The sequence below is a fragment of the Microtus oregoni genome, unplaced genomic scaffold, assembly GCF_018167655.1.
Source record: "Microtus oregoni isolate MIOR12 unplaced genomic scaffold, Mior012 000028F_ref0000031, whole genome shotgun sequence".
NCBI lineage: Eukaryota > Metazoa > Chordata > Mammalia > Rodentia > Cricetidae > Microtus > Microtus oregoni.
Window position 1 is genome coordinate 21,455,491 of NW_024543087.1, and position 23,522 is coordinate 21,479,012.

A 23,522-nucleotide genomic window follows, 5' to 3' on the forward strand; every position below is an offset into this window, starting at 1 on the left:
CCCAGAGAAGGCCCAGGACTCACCATGGGCATCTTTTCCTCCAGGCTGCCGGGGTCTCATGTTTCCGTTTTTGTCACCTTGTAAACCTGTAATATCCCAAAGGTCAGAGACACTCCAGAAGGGACAGAAAAGCAAGCACTGATGATTCGCTAGGCGGCCGTCCTGGTTGCTCAACCTCTTCACGCTTTCCCTCATACTCCCATCCCCTCACACCACTGCACCATGGCCAGACCTTCCCTGAGGTCCATGGGGGCAGAGGAGAGATGGGACACAGGAACTGAATGGCAGGAACAGGATCTATGAGCCAGAATGTCTTGGATCTCAATGCTTTATACCCTTCATCAGGCCCACACGGTCCCATCAGGACCACTGTGGTCCAGTGGTCCCCGCCTCCTCTACGTTTGCCATCTTGGGACATAGCTGCAGACACTGAGAGTACAAATTAGCTCCTTCCAGATTACCCCAAGACAAGAGCTGACTATGGGTAAGAATGATAACAGAGGCACAGAAGGTAATGGGGCCTCAGGGCCCAGAAGGTCATGTATCCCTCGGAGGAAGTGGCCCGATGCAGTGAATTCTGGGAGGTTAAGGTGGGATGGCAGCCATCAGGAGAATCCCTGGGAAAGAAGCAAAGGAGTTTTTGCCCACTGGTTCCAAGCCAGGTCAGGAAGATGTGGTCTCTCTAATGACAGCATGTGAAGCTGGGGGTGGCCTCACCGAGGCAGGTGGCTCGTGCCCCTAGAGGCCACTTAGGGCTGTAAATACAAGAGCTGAAAGCTGAGAAGTGCTTGCCATTCCCAGAAATAGGTTCTTTTTTTTCTTCTTTCTTGGAAACCACCTCCCATCTTCAGATGAAAGGACAGGGTTCAAAATAGTTAGCACTTACTAGGAACTCAGAATAATCCAGCAAGGGAGAGTTACTTATTTTTTTCCTTATGAAGAAAAAGTAATCCAAAAGAAGGGTACATGAAGCCATACAGTGGCCCCCGGAGCCATGCTAGGCTGCCTTCCTGAGATCCTGACTGTTGAGGACAGTAAGGATGGTCTCAGAGCATTTGGGTTCATTGAGTGGGCATGGGAGGGACTTGAGCCTGGCTGCTCTTGCAGCCTTCCCTCCTCTGCTTGCTTTCCTCATGAAGTCCCCGTCAGCTCAAGAGGCAGGGATGGAGTGTCACTGTGTTCTTGCCGGCCTACTGCCACACACGATAGGTAAAGCCAGAGGTTTCAGGTTTGTGCCTGGTTGTTCCTCTCTTGGCTAGGTAACTTTCTTGGCTGGCCACGTATCCTGGCTGAGTCTCACTTTGCTGACTTGAAACTCTTGTGAAAAATACTAGTTTATGCATGAAAGTCACAGAGCTGAGGCATGGGAAGCACTGTGTAGGCCGCAATGGCATCTTGAAACACTGATGGCAACAGTCTGGGGAGGGGAGGCACCACTGGTTGCATGCCACAGCACCTAGACTGTAAAATGCCCCCATAGACTTATGTGTTTGAACACACTGGTCCCCAGATATCGGTTTTGGAAAGATGTAGATGCCTCTCTGCAGGAAGTGGGTAACTGGTGGGCAGTCTCGGGTCTCTATAGCCTATTTCTACTTCCTGTCTGCTTTCACCATGCAAGGCAGTGAGGAGTCCAGCTGCACACCCTTGCCATCATGGAGCTTCCCGCTGCCAAACCTTCTCTATCACGATGGACCGTGTATCCTCAAATCAGGAGCCCAAACTGAGCCTTTCTCCCTCTAGTTGATTCTCGTTAAGTGGTCACAGCAACAAGAAGACAAAGCAACGGGCCTGGATAGGACAGTCATGCTTCCATCTTTCACTAGGCTGTAGGCTCAAGCCCCTCTTTGATTTTTCTCAGAAGATGTGCAGGCTGGAGTCTGACTCACCCACTCTCCCTGACAACCCTCTATCGAGCGGCACTGTACAGATACATACGCTTCGCCAAAGAGAACTTCTTGAGTAGCTGGGGCATGGCATCTTGGGGGTGGATTTCCACCGTCAGCTGAGTACCTGCAAAGGGGGAGGTGACATCTTCAGCCAAATGCTGCCAGGAAGGGCACACCACCCATGACAGATGTTCAAACAATTGAACACACTTCATTTTAGATCTTTCTGTTGAGTAGGTAGCTAATCTGGGTTTTGCAGAATAACTCAAACAAGGAAAGCAAGCACTCTCTACCCCTTCAATGCAGCCATCACCCTAAGTAGAATCCATGGGAAGAAACACCTGCAGACCCTGGGAAGTCAGTGATGTAAGAGAATGGGGGTGGGGTGGGCTGGCAATGACCAGGGTGTGTGCTGTTTGAAAGAAAATGGCCTCCAAAGGGAGTGGCACTATTAGGAGGTGTGGCCTTGTTAGAGTTGGTGTGGTCTTGTTGGAGGAAGTGTGTCACTGTGGGGGTGAGTTTTGAGGTCTCATATATGCTCAAGCCACATCCAGTGAGACAGACCACTTCCTGTTGCCTGAAAGATGTAGAACTCAGCTTCTCCGCCTTCTCCACCATGTCTGCCTGCATGTATGCCTTACTTCCCGCCATGATGATAATGGAATAAACCCCTAAACTGTAAGCCAGCCACCCCAATTAAATGTTTTCCTTTATAAGAGTTGCTGGGGCCAAGGTGTCTCTTCGCAGCAATAGAAACCCTAACTAAGCCATGGTATGAGACATTGGTATTGAGTTTAGCCTTCTCTTTCCCCCTCTGCCAATACTTGGTCAAAGGCAGAAGTCCACAATGGAAGTAAAAGAGCACTCAAGAAAAAGCATTCAATTTCTACTCAAAGAGTGGGAATGGAGACCCCTAATTGTCACAGGGAGTTGGGACATCCTCTGCCATGTTTTCCCTTTAGCCTATATTTTCCTGATTCAGCCCATGGGCAGGTATGCAAGCAGCTGTGAGGTTAATGGCCAGGCATACATGGCATGCATAGTCTCCCCCCTCTGTCTCTCTGTCTCTCTTTCCCTCTCTCTCCCTCCCTCTCCATCTCTCCTCCTGATTGTTCCTAGACACAGTTCTGAAGAGTATATATATGATAGAGTGAAAAGACCAAAGCTCCAGCTTTCTGGCTAGAGGAAACGGAAGTGGCGGTGAAGGCAGACTTCAGGGTGTAACTCCCTAAAGCTCCCGCGGCCACCTCTGAGCTGTCCTTCACAGGTCTCACGTACTGTACCATAGTCTGAAAACTGAACTCTGGGGAAGACCAATGTCCTCACTCTGAACTGGCCGCAGCATGGTGCATGCATGCATGCAGGCCCTGCAAAGGCCACCACTTAAAGCTGCTCTGCAGAACACCCAGGAAGATCTCAATTTGAGAAAGAAAAGATACTAACCGATGTCAGTCCCATGACAACCCACATTTAACTCAAAGACGTTAAAACGACACCACAGCCATGCTCTGGAGAGTAAGGGCAAGACATTTTGAAATAAATGGAAAGACACAACACTCAGCAAAAAAAATGGAAGATGTCAAGAACCAAGTGAAGATTTTCACACTGAAATAGAAGACAGGTTACAACGTTCTCCAGGACAAAGGAAAGAGCTAGAGAGCAGTACGCAGGGTCCAATCTGAACACTGAAAAAGCCAACAGCACTCCAGGGACCATAGGACCATAGTTAAAAGTCCATTGTTCATGTCACTGACAGACATCTCAATTGCAGACAATAAAGTATCTGAAGAATAACAAACCATTCAAATTTGACAAAAGGCATACACTTATGGACTCAAGTTTAATGCGTCCCAAACAGGATAAATAAAAGAAGATTCAAGTCCAGACATGATATAATCACACCAGTAAAAGAAACCCTCCTGAAAGTGCTGAGGGTAAGTAATACATTATATCTCAGATTGCTACAGATTTTTTTTATCAGAAATAAAGTCAAAAGGATGTGAAATCTTTAATAAATTATGAAAGGTATTAACTGTCTCTGTTCAATAAAAACACCACGTGAGAATGACATAAAGACATTTTCAGATACAGTGAATCCAAGCAAGACACTTTGCTCAATGACAGGCCTACTCAGAGCAAGGAGCGAATCAGAGATAGAGAAGTATTATAAAAGCGTGGGGAAGAGCCAGCTTATCAAGATGTGACAATGTCAAATATATATTCACCTGAATACAAAGCTTTAAAATACGTGGACGAACACTCTCAGAATTATAAAGAAGAACGGACAAGTGTACATTCTAGTCAGAGTTTCAGCGCTCCTCTCTCAGTGATGGAAGCAACCAAGAAGATGAAAATCAGCCACTGAGGAGAAGTATTAAGCAGCACCATCAGGTGGCGTGGCCTGTGGTGGTGTGGAGAATGTCACATGCTGGTAGTGGAATACACATCATGTCACGTGTTCATGGGGTATACGCTAATATTCCCGGTGTGTGGAGGACGCCCTGCACTTCCCAAGTGCTTTGCCATGATAAACATCAGGACACTGACATCTTTGTTTTTTTTTTTTTTTCAAGGTAGAGTTTCTTTGTGTAGCTCTGACTGTCCTGGAACTCCCTCTGTAGACCAGGCTGGCCTTGAACTCACTGAGATCTGCCTGCCTCTGCCTCCTGAGTGTTGAGATTAAAGGCGTGCGCCATCAATGCCCAGTGTGGATACAGGCATCTTTAACACTTTTCAAATCAGTTTCTATGGGCAAATTCTCCAGCTTATTGAAGGGAATGGGGATTTTGTAAGGCTTTTATTTGACACTGGCCAGCTTTCCCATGAATGGTTCAATTGATCTATGATTCCACCAGTGGGGTAGGGGATGATGCTTCCCCCCATTCTTGTTGTAGTTGATGTCAAAATTGCTCCCACTTTGTCTTTTTCCCAATGAGAAGCGTTTTGTTTTACTTCTCGAACATGGGCAGCCCTCAAGAGTTAGTATGGCCAGTTAGCATGCGGTGGAAGCCGGGTTACTATTCAAGGTTTGAGTTCAGCCGCGGAGAGGCTTGGCAATGCTTGCTTGCACCCTTGGCATCCCCGCCACAGTGCCGTGTGTGCAGCAGACTGTGGGTGAGAGACCACAGGGAGCAGAGCAGGGCTGCTCAGGTGAGGCCATCTGAAACCAGCTGGTCTCCAGCCAGTCCACCAGCTGACAGCCAGCACATGCTCCAGCCCAGCCAAGAGCCCAGATCAGCTGGGGATGGCGTGGACAGTGATCGGCCGGCAGACCTGTAGGCTTGGAAGGTACCAGTGCCGCTAGCAGCTGAGCCCTGTGGTGGTGGATAACACAAACATGCCTGCTAAGCTCACTGGCACCCGCTTTCATAAATCCTTTAAATTTTTATTAACGAAGGGTACCTTATTGTTTTATGTATTTCTTTAATTTTTTAGTGTAGTGGGTTTTTAAAAGATTTTACTTGCTATTTAAATTTGTGTTTTGTACGCTGACTATAAATATATACACATATGTGTGTGTGTGTGTGTGTGTGTATATGTATATTGTTTCCTTCAATGATTTTGTAAGGAAGAGTTCCCTTTATTAATTCTTTGTTAAATATATTGCAATTATTTTCTTTTGTGGAGAAACAATATTGATTTTCTTATGTACTCTTAAAGCCTGCTTTGCATGCCAAAGAGACCAAAAATAGGATGTGTTCTCCCAAGACCAAAAGGCTTAACATTCATTTAAAATATTTAATTATTTATTATCTAATCAGTTAGTTAATGTGTGTATCTCTGTGTGTATGCCTGTGTGTGCATGTGCCTGCATGTTTGTGTGTGTAAAGGCTGAGAGAGGACACCAGGTATCCTCTTTCTCTCTCTACCTATTTCTTTGAGGCAGGGTCTCTCCCTAAACCTGGGGCTTGTGTTTTGTCTAGGTTGGAAGACAGCAAGACTCAGAGAGCCTCTGGCCTCTGCCAGTCTCGGAGCTGGGTTCCAGGCCTTTGAGAGGGTGCCTGGCTTGTCACGTGGGTGCTGTGGTCTGAACTCTAGTCCTCATGATTGTGCAGCAAGTGCTCTTAACCTCTCAGCCATCTCTCTAGCCCCACATACAGCTTCAAAGTATAGCATCTAGTGCATTCGGTGCCAGTGAACACCGGCCTTGTGATTGTGTGTGGTGAAGAGGCTGGGTATTTCAGGGTTTGGGGCACGAGTCCATTCTAGCCAGAGGATCAGAGCCACCATCGCTCACAGCGTATTCCCTTGTGGGCCAGGTCAATGTGGCCTCGTCACTTTCTCATGCAATTCTTTCTGAAGTGTTTTCCAAGGTCATGTGTGGCTACAGATGTCTTAGGGAAGATGAAGTGTGAAATGCTCCCCCACGCGCTCTCTCTTTTGTGGGCAGTCACCCAAAGTGCTTTCAGCCCCACAGTAAATGGGCCTGTCCGATCCAGGGTTGTTTGGAGATCGCTGGGCAGAAACGACCTCCATACCCTTGAAGGAACTGTGAAGGGGAGCAGCTCGTTGGCCTGGGGTGCGACAATGAGGTTGACATTTCTCCTAACTTAGGTACGCCCAGCCACTCCTCATCCAGCCATGTTTCTTTGTTAAGAAACAAATCACTGCTGAGGCGCCCTGGGGCCCATGGGGAGGGGGCCTCATGTTTATGGGGTGGGGCTGTGGTCCAGCAGCTCTGTCACCATCTGGGCCCCCTCTCTTCTCTCTGCAAATCTTCACTCTGTCTCCTGCCCAGAACCTGGCTGCCCCTAGGCTGTGCTATTGTATTATTCCTAATGCAGTCAAACTCTCACCCCGAGTCTGGAGTCATGTGCTCCCTCTGCTCCCCCAGAGATTGAGGAGAGCATCTGAGAGATGGCCCTTGATACCCCAGAAATGGCCTGGAGTCCTCACTCTGTGCCAAGATGGATAGCATTCACTAGAGAGGGAGACAGTGCACCAACCTCACTTTTAGATCAAATGAAACTCAGGTTTTAATAAAAAGAAATCCTTTCCCAGCTCTCGTTAGAGAGAGCATGGTCTAGGGCCAAACTCAAGTCAGCTAGATCACAAGCAGATGCCAATCACACTGACCTTCACCACCAAGCAACTGACAAGGAGGCCTAACTGGCCTCCCTCAAGGCACCCTTCCCCAGCAATTCATTTGCCATCTAAATAACCTTCTGAAACTGCAGCCTTGGGCATTTAGTAAAAGCATTTTAGGGATTATATTCTTGCCAGTCCTATGAAGTGGCTTCCAGGCCACTCCCTTTCTTAACAGTGCTGGCTCTCCTTTTCTCTTTTAAAAACAGGGATGCACACAGGGTACCAAGTCTATGTGGGCACTGTCCTGGGCCTGCCATTCACCCAGTCAGGTGGTATCTCCTACACGACACCTCTCCTAATGGCTCTAGGTTTTAATCGGTATTTGTCTAAAGGCTTAATTTACTCAGAATATCTAATGTGGGGCTGGTAAGTGGGTTTTGTGTTGTTCATTAACTCTGACTGATTGGAAGTGGTTGCCTGGAGCATCGATCAATTAACAAATACTGCCATGCAAGCGCATGTGCATGAGTGTGTGCATGCATGCACGTGGGGGTAGACAGGTGCGCGGAGGAGTCCCAGAACTTACCTTAGACACTCGGCACCATTGAATCTTTTTACACGTGCTGATACACTCACAGCCTGGACATACTTTTATGTTACACTGACAGTCAGGAAAATCTTAGTTAAAGCATCTGTCATCTTAAGGGCACTCTCAAACGAACCATGCACAGCCACATCTTCCAAGACGCATGCTCTCTGCATCCAGGCTGTAGTAGTTGGCAATCAGTCAGCTGTGCAAGCTGGGAACAAGCATGATGGGTGTGATTTCAAAACCGACTCCTCAGCCACAACCCTGAGGGACTGATGTCACAGCGTCTCCAAGCAATCTCGTTCCTGTCATCCGACTCACATGCCTACTGTGGAGCCATCTTCCAGAGCCCGTTTGTACTAAGATCCATGTTTTCAAGGTGCTTTTCATCACCCGCTGTATAAAATCTACCACTGAACAAGCTGCTGAGCAGGGGCAAAGCTGAATCTTTCTGAACCAGGGCCTTGCATTTCTCGCTGGGGTGGGGCAGGGATGTTGTATTCAGCCTACTTGAGAGGTCCCTGTCTTGCAGGGGTAGGACAGTGTGGTACCACAGTTATGTCCACTTGGCTTTGAGAGGTACACAGACATGCTCAACTCCTGGGTCTGACTCATTCTATGGAGTTGCATAACTTCAGGCAACGTGTTTGGATGTCTCTGTGCCTGAGTTTCTCCATTTTTCCATCCATAAAGTGGATCTCAGTTTTGAGAGGCGGTAACTTCCCATAGATTGTGGCTGAGAGGGAGGAACGAGGAACCATGAAAGGTGCCTAGCTTCATATCCGGCACACCCTGGTGTCCTACCTCTGGTCTATGCTGTGATTGTACCTGCCAAGAAAGCTATTGTGGGACTGACAGGGTCTTTCCCTTCACGGGGTTTTTCCTCTCTCCCTTGGCCACAGCCACCCACTCTCCACACCAACCAGACACATGCCTGCCTATGGTGTCTTCATGCCAAAGCTTCTAGCTAAAAGGCTCTCCCCATATGCCCTTGTGTGTTCCCCGCTACCTCTTTTTTCATTCAGATGATATGTCTCAGTTATTACTCACCTGTTCTTTTTTCTCGGGGGTGAGAATTCTGGAGATCAGACCCAAAATCCTCATGCATGCTAGTTCAACGCTAAGCCACACCCCAGACCCATCTATTCAGTTGACAATTGTTTCCTTATAGAGAATTTTTAGGTTATCCACGCAGGCTCTCTGACTGCAAGGGAGATTTTGCAGACGCGCCTTAACTATAGATCTCAGAGTGATTATTCTAGGCTATTTGGTTGGGCCTTAATGTGACCACATAAAACTTTATAAGAGGAAGAACTGCCTGCTTATAAGGAGAGGAGGCGATGTGATAATGGAAGCGGAGACCGGAATGACGGTCATAAAGTCAAGGAATGCTGGCAGCCTGTAGGAGCAGGAGGCAAGGAGTGGACTCCCTTCCAGAGCTTCAAAGGCCCCAGCCTGCCGACACCTGCCTTTTACCCAGAGGAGCTGACTTCAGACTTCAGACTCCCAGAAGCTTAAGACAAAAATCTTCTTGCCATTCTTAGCCAATGAGCTACAGGAGACTGCCCCCACCATCCCTCCTGCTTTAATTTCTCCGTCAGCTTTGGTTTTGTTCCCCACATGAGATAATGGCCACCCATTCATGAGCTTTCTAGCAAGGTATCTCTGTCATGAGCGTTGGGCAGCCAAGTCAGTATCAGAGATGTATTATGGCCTGCATTGGTACTTGGGCTTCAGGTACTTGGGCACGCCTGTGTCCCTTGGGTGGTATGGCATAGTTTCCTTTTATATTATGGCATCAGCAATGGCAGAGAGCCTGAGACCTCCCCCCGCCCCCCAGGAGTCTTCTCATCAGGTTGTCTTCCAGCAGTAGTTTTGGAAGCCTCACTTCCATCTCATGTTCTTAACTGCAGACTCAGCCTGGCCAGCAGTGCCCCTCCCTGCCTACCATTTCCAAGCACCCAGAGCAGTACTGGGAAAGCGAGGACACTCAAGGAAGGAGCAGGTGGCTTCACCTTGCTGCCGCAGACTCAGCACTAAGTGGCATGCTTCCGCAGGCTCAGCTTCAGCAGAGGTCAAGGAATCTTTGTGACTCAGGATAAAGGAGGACTTAGATGCTGTGAGCCAGTGGGGAGATTGGTTTCCAGGGAGCTGCTCAGCTGTGTGAAGGTTAACAGCTGAGAACTTGCTGGGGTTGGAGGGGAGGGTACCAGTGAGCTGGCCTTGACTCTCGCTGGATAACCATCCTAAGCCTTGGTCTCCTCATCTGTAAAGCAGCGAGACTGTCAACCGGTTGGGACTGCTTTGATAATTCACTGTGTATACCGACTGGGTCCCAGACACATGTCTTGCACTCAGTGAGTGTAAGCTGTAGCTGTAACAATGGCAGTGATGAGGATGGGGTTCCATGACCCAGGGGCTTCATTTCTTGACTGAGGGGGAGGGGAGAAGGGAAGACTTGGACCACGCAGCTTCTCAGTTCTTCCTCTGTGATTCTGGGAGATGAAAGGATGCTCTAACCTCCGTGGATCAGAGAGGAGTTACTCTCTATAGCCTGATCTCCATATCCTGTGTTCTCTGACTGGGGCTCCAGAGCCAGACACACAGGCACAGGAGATAAGACAGCTAGCAATGAGTCTCCTTACCTTGGTTGTCATAGGAAGTGATGACCTGAGGCTGCTGAAGGCATTGCTTCTCTGACAAGTTTCCTATTTAAGAAAGACAAAGAAGGTGCCAGTGACCACTGTGACCATGGTATAATGTTCCCTGGTTGGGGACAGAGGGACCTGGGTGCACCCAATACAATTGTATGCTGGTGGGGGCCAAGCATATCTACAAGCCTGGTCCAATGGTGCACAATGCCACGGTGTGAACATCTCTGGGCTAGCACAGCCATACTCCTGGGAGTCCACAAGTGCACACCCCTGCAGCAGAAGCCTGCCCAAGCTGGGGTTCACTCCAGTGGTCTGTGAAACCACCACTTCAGACTTTTGACCACAATTTCCAAAGCATTTTCTCACACACAGATGCCTGACTGATCACCACACCTTTCCGTGGAGTGGGCTGGGAGGTTCCAACACAGTACTTGAACTCTTAAGTTTCCCAGCTCCTAGTTCATCTTCCTTCTGAGGAGCAAAGGCATCGACTTGCCTCTAGCCTTGAAGATGGGAGGATACTCAGTTTGGTTTTGTTTCACCAATATTACAGGACATCCAACGTGTTTGAGTTCTCTGTACCCACTGGGGACATTTTCAAGTCGTGATAGCTCATAGGGTCAGTAGAGATGTCTACTTCTTACTACAGGTCATCATGGGGACCCATGGTCTTTTCTATCTCTCCTAGACATGAATTCATTTCTGCTTCATGGCTGCTCTGTGGCTGTTGACTGTCCCTACGGAGGCAGCCCCTGAACTCTTCTTCATGGACATAGGAAGAGTCTAGGGAAGGTCCAGGATTAGGGCAGAAGGAAGTTCCCACACCACTATTCCCTTTACCCTTCACTATCTCCTCTTGCTCACTGTTCAGCCTGGGAACTAGCATATCTCTAGGGTTGCTCTCCTCAACAGTGCAGCCAATCATCTAGGCCACTCAGGGCTTCTCATGCCTACTCGTAGCAGAAGTTGGTCAAGGTAGGTAGGTGAGGCACTGAGCTGGATTAGACTTGGGATCCACACAGTAGGGGCTTGCCTCGGAGAACCTGCATGCTCCAGCCTTCTCCCACGAACAGGTTGAAGCCATGTCCCCAATGCTTCCAGAACACGGATGACTAACTGAGGCCAGATCCACTGTCATTGTGTGCCAACATGGGGTGACGTGGCATTGCTGGGCTGGAGCTCTAGGCCACTTAGGCGAGGACAGGGAGGCTGCCTTTCTGCGGGCATGGCTGGCTGTACCTCCATGAGGAAACAGGAGCTGGGAAGGGAATCCTCCAGGAGGGTGATTGGCTGGCACAGCTTGGGTGGGGTATTTATAGTCAGGGCCGCACAAGTGGTTTCTCTCTAGCTGTAGGGCTGTAGGGCACTGGACACTGTGCTGCTAGGCAGACTTCAGCCAGGACCAAGGAGAGCAGCCAATCACAGCAGGGGAAGCCCGTTGCTGGGCAAGCTATGGAGAGGGGTGGCTCAGCCCAAACACCTGCTGCTCCTAAAAGTTTGGAGTGTTCCAGGATTCCCCACCCTTCCTCTCACCAACACCCAAGCCCAAGGAATACACAGGGTGGCAACAAGAGGATAGATGTGCCCCTTTGGGTCAACACCACGCGCAGTCACAATGTGCACACTGTCAGCACACGCCAGGGGGCAACTTCCTTCTGTGATGAAACTCCTCCAACTGCCAGGGCTGGGATCCTGTTGGTTACTGGGACTGGGTGACTGGGGTACCGACAAGGCACCTATGAGACAAGGTCAGTTTCAATGCTAGTGTCCTGAATCCCAGCATCAAAAAACATGGAAAGAAGCAGCTCTCTTTCCCCTATGCATGAACACCATTTAAAATGTAAATGAAGTCGTCCATCGAAACTACACATATTGGTAGGATGGCCGAACCATCGTGTTTCCTGGATTTAGGGCTTCCAGAGACACTCTCAGGAGCCTTGTATTTATACCACCTCTTCAATCCTGAGATTTTTTTTTTTTGCAAGGACTATTTAAATCACCCTCTGTGGACTGATACCGAGAACCCCAGAGTCTTTTAGAACTGTCTTGAGAGTGGCTTACTATTTCGTTACGACTTCTCCCCAAACTCCCAGCCAACTGTGAAGATGCTCAAAGCAGAAGATATCAGTATTTCCTGAAAGGCCCTAAAAGGGTTGCCAGGCGATTCATCCAAGGCAAGAGAGCGCTGCACCCACAGGATTTTCTCTTTGCATCCACCAGTGGCCATGTTGCTCACTCACATACTCACACATGGACCTAGCAGGCACGCGCACATGCTCTGGGCGGTCATTCCAAAGGCTTCTCGCTGGCCCACAGCACTTTACTGGCTATGATGTCAACCGTCAGCGCCCCAAGTGGAGTCTCTCCCTACAGCTCAGCTCCAGTTAAAGAGGCCTTTGTGTGGATCTGTTAGCCAGGCCACAGAAGCATGAGTTCCCTAGCGGGTGTGTATGCGTCTCGAAGATGACTCCTCCCTTTGAACAAGGTAAGGGACACGGGGAAAGTGCAATCATTTGAACACACCCCACAAGGACAGGGTTCTGGACCCACTTGTTATCTAGTTAATCTCCAACACTTACACACTTGTGCCTGGCACAAAGTAAATGCTAACAACAGCGGTTGAAGGAATAAGCATGGATGGTTTAGGTTTGTATTTTGCTTTCCCTTTTTGGCATTGCCTGAAGGCTGACAAAGCAGTGTCATTCTCTTGTGGAGGTTCAGCTGTTTGATCCACGGCCCACATGGCTGGGGTCTGATGGAGCTCCTGAACCACATTCTGGGAGGAGAGGTCTGATTTCTAGCAGAATTCTGCGTTCCCATCATACATATTATCATCGATGGGTTTCCCCGCAAAGCCAGGGTAATCAGCCTCCGAGGGACACAAGGTCCACTATATTTGGCTTGTCCTTCATGTTTCAGAGAGTTTCGGGCATCACGAATGAGCACTGCCTGGACCCAGACAGAAGAGGCCTTGGAAACGAACTTCTTATTGTATTGTGGAGCCCAGGGAAGTAGGTCAGTAAGGATCTATAGCACCCTTGACTGGCTCTTTCCAGGCCTCAAGTAATACTCTTTTAAGGCAGGCCACTATCCTAGTCTGTTCAGAAACAAATAAAAGCCATTTTAAACCTGTGTGGTTTTTGTGGCATGAACAGCCCTGCCTCTGGTGGGAATACGCAGACACAACCCTGCCTCTGGTGAGAACACACAGACACAGCCCTGCCTCTGGTGGGAACACGCAGACACAGCCCTGCCTCTGGTGGGAACACGCAGACACAGCCCTGCCTCTGGTGGGAACACACAGACATAGCCCTGCCTCTGGTGGGAACACGCAGACACAGCCCTGCCTCTGGTGGGGACACGCAGACCCAGCCCTGCCTCTGGTGAGAACATGCAGACACAGCCCTGCCTCTGGTGAGAACATGCAGACACATCCCTGCCTCTGGTGGGAACACGCAGACCCAGCCTTGCCTCTGGTGAGAACATTCAGACACAGCCCTGCCTCTGGTGAGAACATGCAGACACAGCCCTGCCTCTGGTGGGAACACACAGACCCAGCCCTGCCTCTGGTGAGAACACGCAGACACAGCCCTGCCTCTGGTGGAAACACGCAGACACAGCCCTGCCTCTGGTGGGAACACGCAGACACAGCCCTGCCTCTGGTGGAAACACGCAGACACAGCCCTGCCTCTGGTGAGAACACACAGACACAGTCCTACCTCTGGTGGGAACACGCATAGTCCTGCCTCTGGTGGGAACTCAGCCCTGCCTCTGGTGGAAACACACTCACTACCCCAAGCAAAGCCAAATCCTCTCTGATAGCCCAGCCAGCAAATAAACGGGTGCTTATTCACCACAGTTTTTTTTTTTTTCAGCTGCAACCTCCAGAAAAGCAGGAGCCCTGATGCCAGGAGAACTTTCCAGACTCACAGTGGCCAAAAGGCCTGGCTGAGCTGCAACAGCCGTCTTTGCTCATTGATTAGATGTTAGGGCCAGTTTCCCAATGAACACAATCCAAACCTTCCAGTTATTTTTCAGGGTATTGAATTATAGAAACTGAATAGAAAATAGAAAGAAAAAGAGATTTACCTTGAAAGCCATTTCTTTCCAATTCTTGCCATTTCCGGATTCCATTTCTGACACCTTGGAGTCCTGTGAGACAAGGACTGGCATGAGGCTCTTTGTGGAGGAGGCCCTAGGGCGAGTGCCATGCCCTGCTGTACCATCTACAGACCCATCTGTCTTAAACAAGGCTGGTGGGGACCGAGATAGGCTGCCCTTGAATGTGACACATTTGAGGAAATGAATGCGACCCCTAAATTAAAAACATCTTAAAAATGTTAGAATGGTAGTTTTTAGTGATGGTGGGATTGGCTATCAGGATTTTCCAGAAGGAATTTTTGCTATACAAATGCCCAATACTCATTCCCATGCCTCTAGCACATAAATAAGAAAGCATTGCTTTCTCTCTGCTTTGCCTGTCAATTTCTGGTTGGGGGGGCATCTTGAAGTGGGGCGAGAGAACATGGGACAGAGACTGCCTGTCCCTGTCGGAGTGGAAAGTGACAGTTGCCTACTTTCCCAGCCTCCCTTGCAGCTAGAGTATGGGCCTGTGTGGTAGAGGCATGGTCCATCCGATGCACCTGTGTTCGGTTCTGGTCATGACGTAACGCAAAAGGGAAGGGAGGCTCTCTCCCTGGCCGTGGCTGGAAGTGGCAGTTGAGAGGTCAAGTTCCTGGCACAGAACTGACACATTTCCAGGCAGTGGGAGCCACTGCAATAGAAGCAAATTTCTGGTGCAGGAAGAGTGTCTGATGGACCTTGGTGGCTGCAGAGGGGACATCACAAGATCAGCTCCGTGGCACGCTTGGGGGCAGTGTTCCCCGGAGCTGTGTCTCCAGGCTGGCTCTTTAACCTTTCACCCACTCAGAAGCCCCCAAGTCCTCCTCAGCCTCCCCCCCCCACTCCCTTGATATTTTCTGCAAAAGTCTCCCCACAGTCTGCTTTGTGGGAAGTGCTATTTTAAGGAAATACCTGGGAGAATGCTGGACTCCCAGAGAAAAGAAGAGACACCCTGCCAGTCTTGCAGCCTAAACCCCTGGCGACTCTCCTTGCCTTTGTGTCCCTCTGACTCCTCTCTGCTGCAAGGCCACTGTGGCTGCCTTGTGACAGTAATGGAGCTTTATTCTCCTGTGACACAGGATTCAGGCCTCTAGCTGCGCCTCAGAGAGCAACTAGCTTGCAGGGGACAGGAAGAGACACCCGAAAGTCGGCAGGGCTCTTTTGGGTTCTTGCACATTTGTGCAAGGCCTCCGGACAAGGACTGTGACTCAGTGCTTTCCTCTTTCAGGCTGTGTCCCAAAGTATGGGTACACACTGGTCAGTACAGCCTAAGGCTTCCAGGGTCTGCAGACCTTGGGAACTATACTTTGATGTGGAATAGCGGACCTGGTTCTCTCCATTGTGCGGCATCTTTAAGAAACCTTCATTGGGAAAAATCTTTGTTGAAAAATACCAGTACCTTTCAAGTAGGGGTGCTTTACCTTTGACTTAGGGCCAAAATATATATACTGATCTAGGGTCATGGGCATTTTTGGTAGAATTCAGGTACCTGGAGGGCAGTTTTGATATCCAACACTTCAGGGCTCTGTCTTTACCCTCTCTGGTGACTTTAGGTCAGATATGATGCAAAGGGACTCTACTGGGCAGTGAGGACTACCCTGACTTGGAACTGGGCCTCTCTTGCTACACACGGGGAGCACGGTCTTTCGTATTGTGTTACATGCGACAACAGCCATCTCATTTCCATCAAGAAGCAGAGGACATTTTCTTTCTCCTCCAAAGACCCTAAGCGGGTCTATCCCTTTCTCCCAGAAGCAGAACAAAGAACTAGAGACTTGATTAAGCTAAGCAGCTCCTGTGTTCGCTCTAACTGCTGTGAACACTCTCGACCTGGGGCCTTTCTTTCCCTCACTGCCCAAGCTAAATCACTGCTACAGCCTGGGGCCGCAGGTGGGTCAAGGCCGTCTATAGAACCACTGTCCTAGCAGGGCGACTGGGTGGACATTGGGTGTCCCATGTACACAGAGGCTTTGGAGCCAGAAAAGCCAAGACAAGGCGTCCCGAGGAACTCAGAGCTGAAGGGAGAGGGGGAGTCAGCAGCCATCTTTCTCTGCGTAGTTGCCGTACATTTCTCCTAAAGAAGCGGCGCAGGGTTAGCCTCGGAGACCCTAAAATTAGCCGCAGAAATTTCCTTTAAGACCAGCGCCATGAGGCCCTCCACGCTTCTCAAGGATTTGTCACCATTTATACTCTATTCAACTTGTGTATACAGAGAGTAGAGGGGGATCCCGCCTTCTGCAATCACCCCATAAGCTTTCACTTGTCAGTTTTCATTTTCCCATCAAGTCTGCAGAACAGTAAAATTGAAGCTAAATTCAAAGTGCGATCAGGAGATGTCAAACTCACTGCATCGCACTCATATTCTCTTTACCCATTCATGCCTTAAATTTGTTGGAGGTTGGAAGGGTTGGAAGGGGAAACTGAGGCTCTGAGTTATCTCAAACTCTGACTCAATCAAGAAGATCCTTTGGGGCCCCTGGTGCTCTATGGAGTTCGGCATTCTGCATGGGGACTAGGCCTCTGCAACATGTGATCAGTCTAAGGCCCCGGCTTTTTCCTGCAGAGCGTTTTCCAACGTGGTTTGCATACTTCAGGGAATAACGGGAGGAAACGGGCTTCCGATACGACAGAGCACCCATAGGCCTGCATGGGGAGTCAACCTGGGACAACCACCGCGCGGCTGCCGCTGCTGAGCGTTGCCAAGGGACACCGGTGCTGTGGCGTCCGGGCACGAGCAGCCTTGGGGGAGAGGCTTGGGCTGGCCTCGTTCGGGGCGCCCCCCGGCGGGCAGACCCCGGGGCCTTGTGGTTGAGGTGCCCCGGGATCTCAAGAGGACCTGGGCCAGGCGCGCGTTACCTCCTCGGTTTTGCAGCAGCGCGCTCGGGTCCTCTTGAGAGTCCAATTGCGTGGTTTGGGCCGCGCGCCGCTTCTCAGAGTGCACGATGAGCAGCATGTCGATGGCCACGGCGTTGCTGTCCTTCTTCAGCTCCATGGTGCCGCCTCCCTCCGGGCTCGGCGCCGTGGCTGCTCGCGAGGCTGCCTGCGCTGCAAATGGCCCCGTGCTCGCCGCTGCCTGGCGCGGGAGAGGGCGAGGGCGCGGGAGAGGGCGCTGCCCGGCCGCCAGGTCCGCCCGGCGCCGTGTTTCGCTGACTCTGCCAAATTTACCATTAGGACCCGCCCGGGAGGGTGCTACCCTCCTGAAGAGCTTCTAAGTCACCTTTGAAAGAAAATCCCCAGGCCGGGCCCTGAATTGCGCCTAGTCCACACTTTGCAGGCTTTCTGACCCTTCCTCCCTTGCAAAGGAAGTTCAGGTCCTGGGCTCCAGCAAAGTTCTCCCTTCAGCTGACTTCATCTCCACCATCAAAGAGAAGTCACTGGCCAACCCCGAAACTTCAGATCAGAGCTGGATTAGTTTTGGAAAAGAAAGACAAGCAGCTGAAGGTTGAATTGCAGGGTGTGCAAATGTTGGCCACGCTTTTAGCCTTGATCCCTTTGTTCCCTTGGGTGGGTTAAGGACGTTGATAGCTCTTTTCGTAGGTTGAGGTGTTATGGTGAGGCCCCCATCTCCCATTGACGGCTGGTTCATGGGTTGTGTCCACTGGGCATCAAACTAACAATCATATTTTGCCTGAGATGGAGGTCTTAAAAAAAATCTCCATTCCTTTGGGAAGACTAGTTCTTGCCTGAGGGGAAGAGAGGAGGGGGAGAGAGAGAAGAGGCCAGGGAACTGGGAGCTGCCTGCGGCTGTTAGGGAACTGGACCTGAGAACCCCTTCTATTTTTAGCCAGGCCTGCCCTGCCCAGCCAACAGCGACAGGGCGTTTGGCTGGAGGTCTAAGGAGTGTTTACATGGGTTTCTGCCTGGGAGCCTTTGGCACCATACTTCCACCAGGTGGGCGACAATTCCCCAATTTGTGTTTACATAGGTGATAGAAGCCACCTCTGCACGGAGGACTTGCCCTGTACCCCTGTCGTGGTATACAACTCCTGAGAGCTCTGGACCTTGTCCTTGCAACAGTCACTATCATATAAGCCGTGTTCCAGCTCCAGTGCCACCACTTGCTGGCCCTGTGACCTTGGGCCAGCCATTTCCCTTCATTTCTCACCATCAGGGCATCGTTGGGGTGATAAAAATCCTCCCAGGGCTCCCGTGAGAATGGCATTCCTGTACAGTTCCTGGCACACAGGTGGTCTGCAAATAGGAGCCGTCATTCTTCTCTCCTTTTAAAAGGAGGAAGCATACAGGTAGAGAATCATGTCAGTGGTGGAGCCGTGGGGAGCACACCCTTAGATCCTGAAGGTCCTTCTCCAATGTCCGTGGCTCACACTTTGGTGTGTGTGACGGCTGATGCCCCACTGGGTCACCACTGCCCCCTCTCCAACTGGGTGTCTGTCATTAGCGTCCAGCAATGTTGAACTGGTGTTGCTAGACAGCTGAGTCTCTTGATGGACAGGGGAGATAGATGACACTTGAGGCAGGTTTCATTCTACTAAAGTGAGTTCTGTTATATGTGTGTCACCACACACACACACACACACACACACACACACACCTGGCTGGGGAAGAAAGGACTGGATTATGCAAACCCTCTGGGTCTTGGAAGTTGTTCAGGCAGACATGGGAACCTGAAGATCTGCACGCATCCCCGTCTCCTGGTATGGCCTAAGTCCTTCGAGAGCCAGTGTTGTGGTTTGGATGGGAAATGTTCCCCACCTGTTCACTGTTGAGAGACTTGGCCCTCAGGTGATGTGGGAGGAGCTTGCGGAACCTTCAGGAGGCTGGGCCTCGTTGGAGGAAGTAGGTCACTGGTTGGAACCAGCTCTGCTTTCGGTCTGAGTTCTCTGAATCCTGGTTGGCCACTGAGCTGGGAGCAAGCAGCCACATTCTCAACAGCAGGGGCAGAAGCCTCTCCTACTGCTGGGAACTCTGCTGTGGTTTCCCCACCAGAAACTGAGCGAAAACGAATCCCTCCTCCTCTAGACTGCCTCTCTCAGCTATTTCGTTCAGAGACAAGAAGTAACTAATGCGGGCCTGCTATCTGAGAGCAGCTAGAAGGGGGTCAGTGTAGCGTGATTTCTAACTGGTCTTAATAAGAAAAACCCAGAGTCGGATAATAGGGGGTGAAAGCTGAAAGATCAAAGAAGCAGGGCAGCTGGCCACTAGTTCTGACCTCTACAAAATCCTCAGACCGAACGGGGTATCCCGTCTCTACAGGTCCTCAGACTGAATGCCTCGAGAGCCTGTCTCCTCCTAAATTATATTCCTCTCTCCACCAACAATATCCCTTCCTGTCTCCACCTCCCTAGAGTTGGGATTAAAAGCACATGGCTCCCAAGTACTAGAATTAAAGGTGTGAGCCACCACCACCTGACTCTATTTCTCTTTGAGACCGGTTCAATCTGGTGTAGCATCCCAGGGTGGCCTTGAACTCAGAGATTCCATTGCCTCCACCTCCCCAGTTCTGGGATTAAAGGTGTGTGCCAGCGGTGCCTGGCCTCTATGACTAACTAGTGGCTCGCTCCACACTCTGATCTTCAGGCAAGCTTTCTTTGTTACAGCACAAATGAAATATCATCACAGGTCAATGGTATGACACACAGAGATGCTGCAGCCCCTTTGCCTAGGGTCACATTCTCACACCACACCCTTGCTGTCATGATGCCAAATGATGCTCTTAAGGACACAGCTTAATGCCCCTTTCAGAGCCATTTCTGGGGAGAGTGGTTAGCTGAAGTATACCAGCCAGAGGTCCAGGCAAATTGTGTGTGTGTGTGTGTGTGTGTGTGTGTGTGTGTGTGTATGTGTTTGTGTAGTGTGTGTGTAAACTAGTCTTTGGAGCAGGGCTTGCCTTTCATTCTCAGGACTAGAGATCTGGGCCAAAATCTTCCTTGTTGTAGGAAGCCATCCTGTGGGTTGTAGGCTACTTTGCAGCATCCTACTAGATGCCAGTAGCACCTCCTTCCCAATCTTAATGGCCTAGAATGTATCCAGATGTCAACAGATGTTTCCAGAACTACTGTGAGAGCGAACTCCTGAAATAGCGTCAACTTGACTTTGGATCCCGGTGCTGTCAGACACTTGGACCTATCCTCATGGTTCTTAGTGACAAGACCCAATTTCAGTGGCCTGCAAAGCTGTCCTCTGCCTGGAGCTTGGAGGAAGGACTGAGTGTGCTTCTCTCTCTCCCTGCTTGAATCCCATCCCTTGGCCTGGGTTGACTCAGTTGTGTTCCCTTTTCTGATGACCTGTTCTTGGAAAGAGAGGGAGGATTATAGAGAAGCTGAGGAGCCTGAGACATTAGAATGGATCAGTCAGGAAGGGGTGGGATGAAGAGAGCAGCAGAGAAAGACCGAAGCGACGGACACAGCATTTAGGCAGGGGTTCTACTCCATCTGCTCAAATCCCGACTCCAGTTGAATCTTCAAGACGAAAGGAGCTAGCCTGCAACTCACACCCTGCACCAGCTCATTCCGTATACACCCATGCTGCAGCCCAGTTCCAAACACCCCTACCCTTTCAATCTTTAGGTTTTCCTCCAGAGGGTACCCCTTCATCCTGACACCAGATTGAATAATGGGCTCCAAAGATTTTCATTCCAACCTAACTAATGAATCTCTCCTCTTGGTTTAGGTCTGATAAGATAGAGGAGGCTACTTCCATTTTGGGGTCAATCTTTAATTATTTAAATCACAGTGAAGTGGAAATTTCAGAATCCAAATGACACAGAACAGTCAGAATTCACTCGGCACCGAATAAGCAATGCTTCGGTAGAATGATGGACCACATGTACGAGGGAGGGTTCACAAGATTATGATGGCACTGAAAAACTCCTACTGCCTTAGGGACATGATCACTATTATAACAACTGTGGCACAACACAGCGCACACGTGTTTCTATTGATGCTGCTGTAGGCAAACCTATTATCTGTCAGTAACCATAGCAATATATTTATGCAAAGTACATTCTTGATGATAGTAAGAGGTTATTTTACTCACGCTTGTATTTACACTATACTTACCCTCTCTCCTCCCTACACTATACTTTTCTTGTTACGGTGTGCTCTTATTTATAAAAAAGCTTGCTATAAAGGAAACCTGACTTTGTTTGAAGATGCCATAATGCTATCTTACATATGCTAATGTAAATACTCTTTTTAAAACAAAATTTCTTGCTCCATTACTGTGCTTTTTTTTCTTGTGTTTGATTCAGTCTTGTGTTTATTTGTTCATCTTAACCCTAGAGACAATGGCTACTCTATATATGCACCTGCATCTTTATCTCTCAATATCTATCATGCATTCACATATCTAGTTATTGATATCGTCTAACTGAAATAGGTAGTAGGCTACACCAAAGCCTCTTAAGTGGTTCAGTGAGACCAAAAGGATGTGAGGTATTAAAAAACTTGGCAACAATGAAATGTTTCTAAATGTACAATGACCCAAAATTAACTCAAAATCAAATGTGTAATTGGTCTGAGGTATTACTGGCAGGTCTCACCCTAAATGCATTGTAGGACTTGACCGCAGCCTTGGTTCTGAACACACGACATGCACACGTAGCACCGTGCATGCCATCCCACCACGAGACACCAACCAGGGCTGCCCTAGATACTTTGGCTCAGATCCAAGGCTACATTGTACATTATAAATTGGAATGAACTGTTATGTTTCTATATGTGCTGAAATTTTTGTGCATACCAAATTTTGTGCATAGAGTTTATTTATAGATAATAAAAAATTTTAAATATATTCCTACTATTATTCCCCCAGGATAAAAACACTAAATTAGTTTACCTTTTTATTGTATTGTGTCAGAATATTTGATTCTAAAAATTGCTGCTCAAGTTGCTGACATGAATTGCATTTTAAAAAATGCAATGAATTTCTGTTTGGGATTAGGATACATTTTCCAACAATTTCTGAAACAACCCTAAATATCCTTATGCTGTTTGGTCCTTCCTGTTTAAACAAAGCCATGATCTCAGCATTAATGGTTATAGAATCCAAACGTATTGAAGACCTGGATATCAATCCACACACCTACAAACACCTGATTTTTGACAAAGAAGCTAAAAATGTAAAATGGAAAAAAGGAAGCATATTCAACAAATGGTGCTTGCATAACTCGATATCAACAACAAGAAGAATGAAAATAGATCCATAGCTATTGCCATGCATAAAACTCAAGTACAAATGGATCAAAGACCTAAACGTAAAGCCAACCACACTGAACCTTATAGAAGAGAAGGTGGGAAATACACTTGAACGCATTGGCACAGGAGACCACTTCCTAAATATAACTCCAGTAGCACAGACACTGAGAGCAACAATTCATAAATGGAATCTCCTGAAACTGAGAAGCTTCTGTAAAACAAAGGACATAATCAACAAGACAAAATAGCAACCTACAGAATGGGGAAAGATCTTCATCAACCTCACATCAGACAGAGAACTGATCTCCAAATATACAAAGAACTCAAGAAACTTGACATCAAAAGAACAAATAATCTAATAAAAAATATGGGGTACAGACCTAAACAGAAAACTCTCAACAGATGAATCTCAAATGACTGAAAGACACTTAAGGAAATGCTCAAAATCCTTAGCCATCCAGAGAAATGTAAATCAAAATAACTCTGAGATTCCATCTTACATCTGTAAGAATGGCCAAGATCAAAAACACTGATGACAGCTTATACTGGAGAGGATGTGAGGTAAGGGGAATGCTCCTCCATTGCTCGTGGGAAAGCTGGTGGAGCCGCTTTGGAAATCAGTATGGTGATTTCTCAGAAAATTAGGAAATAATCTTCCTCAAGACCCGCAATACCATTGTTGGGTATATACCCAAAGGATGCTCAATCATACCACAAGGACATGTACTCAATTATGTTCATAGCAGCATTGTTTGTCATAGTCAGAGCCTGGAAACAACCTAGATGCCCCTCAACCAAAGACTGAATAAAGAATATGTGGTACATCTACACAATGGAGTACTACACAGTAGTAAAAAAAAATGACATCTTGAAATTTGCATGCAAATAGATGGAAAAACCATATTGAGTGAGCTAACCTAGACCCAGAAAGAAAAATATAATGTGTACTCACTCATAAGTGGCTTTTAGACATAAAGCAAAGAAAAACCAACCTACAGTCCACAACCCTAGACAACTTAGACAACAAAAAGAACCCTAAAAGAGGCATACATGGAACTACACAGGAAGGAGAAACAGACAAGAT

The 23,522-nt window shown here is 48.6% G+C and overlaps 1 protein-coding gene across 1 annotated transcript in view; it reads right to left on the reverse strand.

Annotated features, from left to right (window-relative positions):
- Ky (kyphoscoliosis peptidase) overlaps positions 1-17,309 on the reverse strand; it is a 35,737-nt gene extending 18,428 nt beyond the window's left edge. Inside the window, exons 1-5 of the mRNA XM_041677308.1 lie at positions 17,139-17,309; positions 14,250-14,312; positions 10,152-10,214; positions 1,939-2,013; positions 24-86 (exon numbers count right to left, since the gene is read on the reverse strand). Coding sequence (XP_041533242.1) covers positions 24-86; positions 1,939-2,013; positions 10,152-10,214; positions 14,250-14,312; positions 17,139-17,274 — 400 coding nt within the window. The 5' untranslated portion in view covers positions 17,275-17,309. The remainder of the gene's footprint in view (positions 1-23; positions 87-1,938; positions 2,014-10,151; positions 10,215-14,249; positions 14,313-17,138) is intronic.
- Between the last annotated feature and the right edge of the window lie 6,213 nt (positions 17,310-23,522).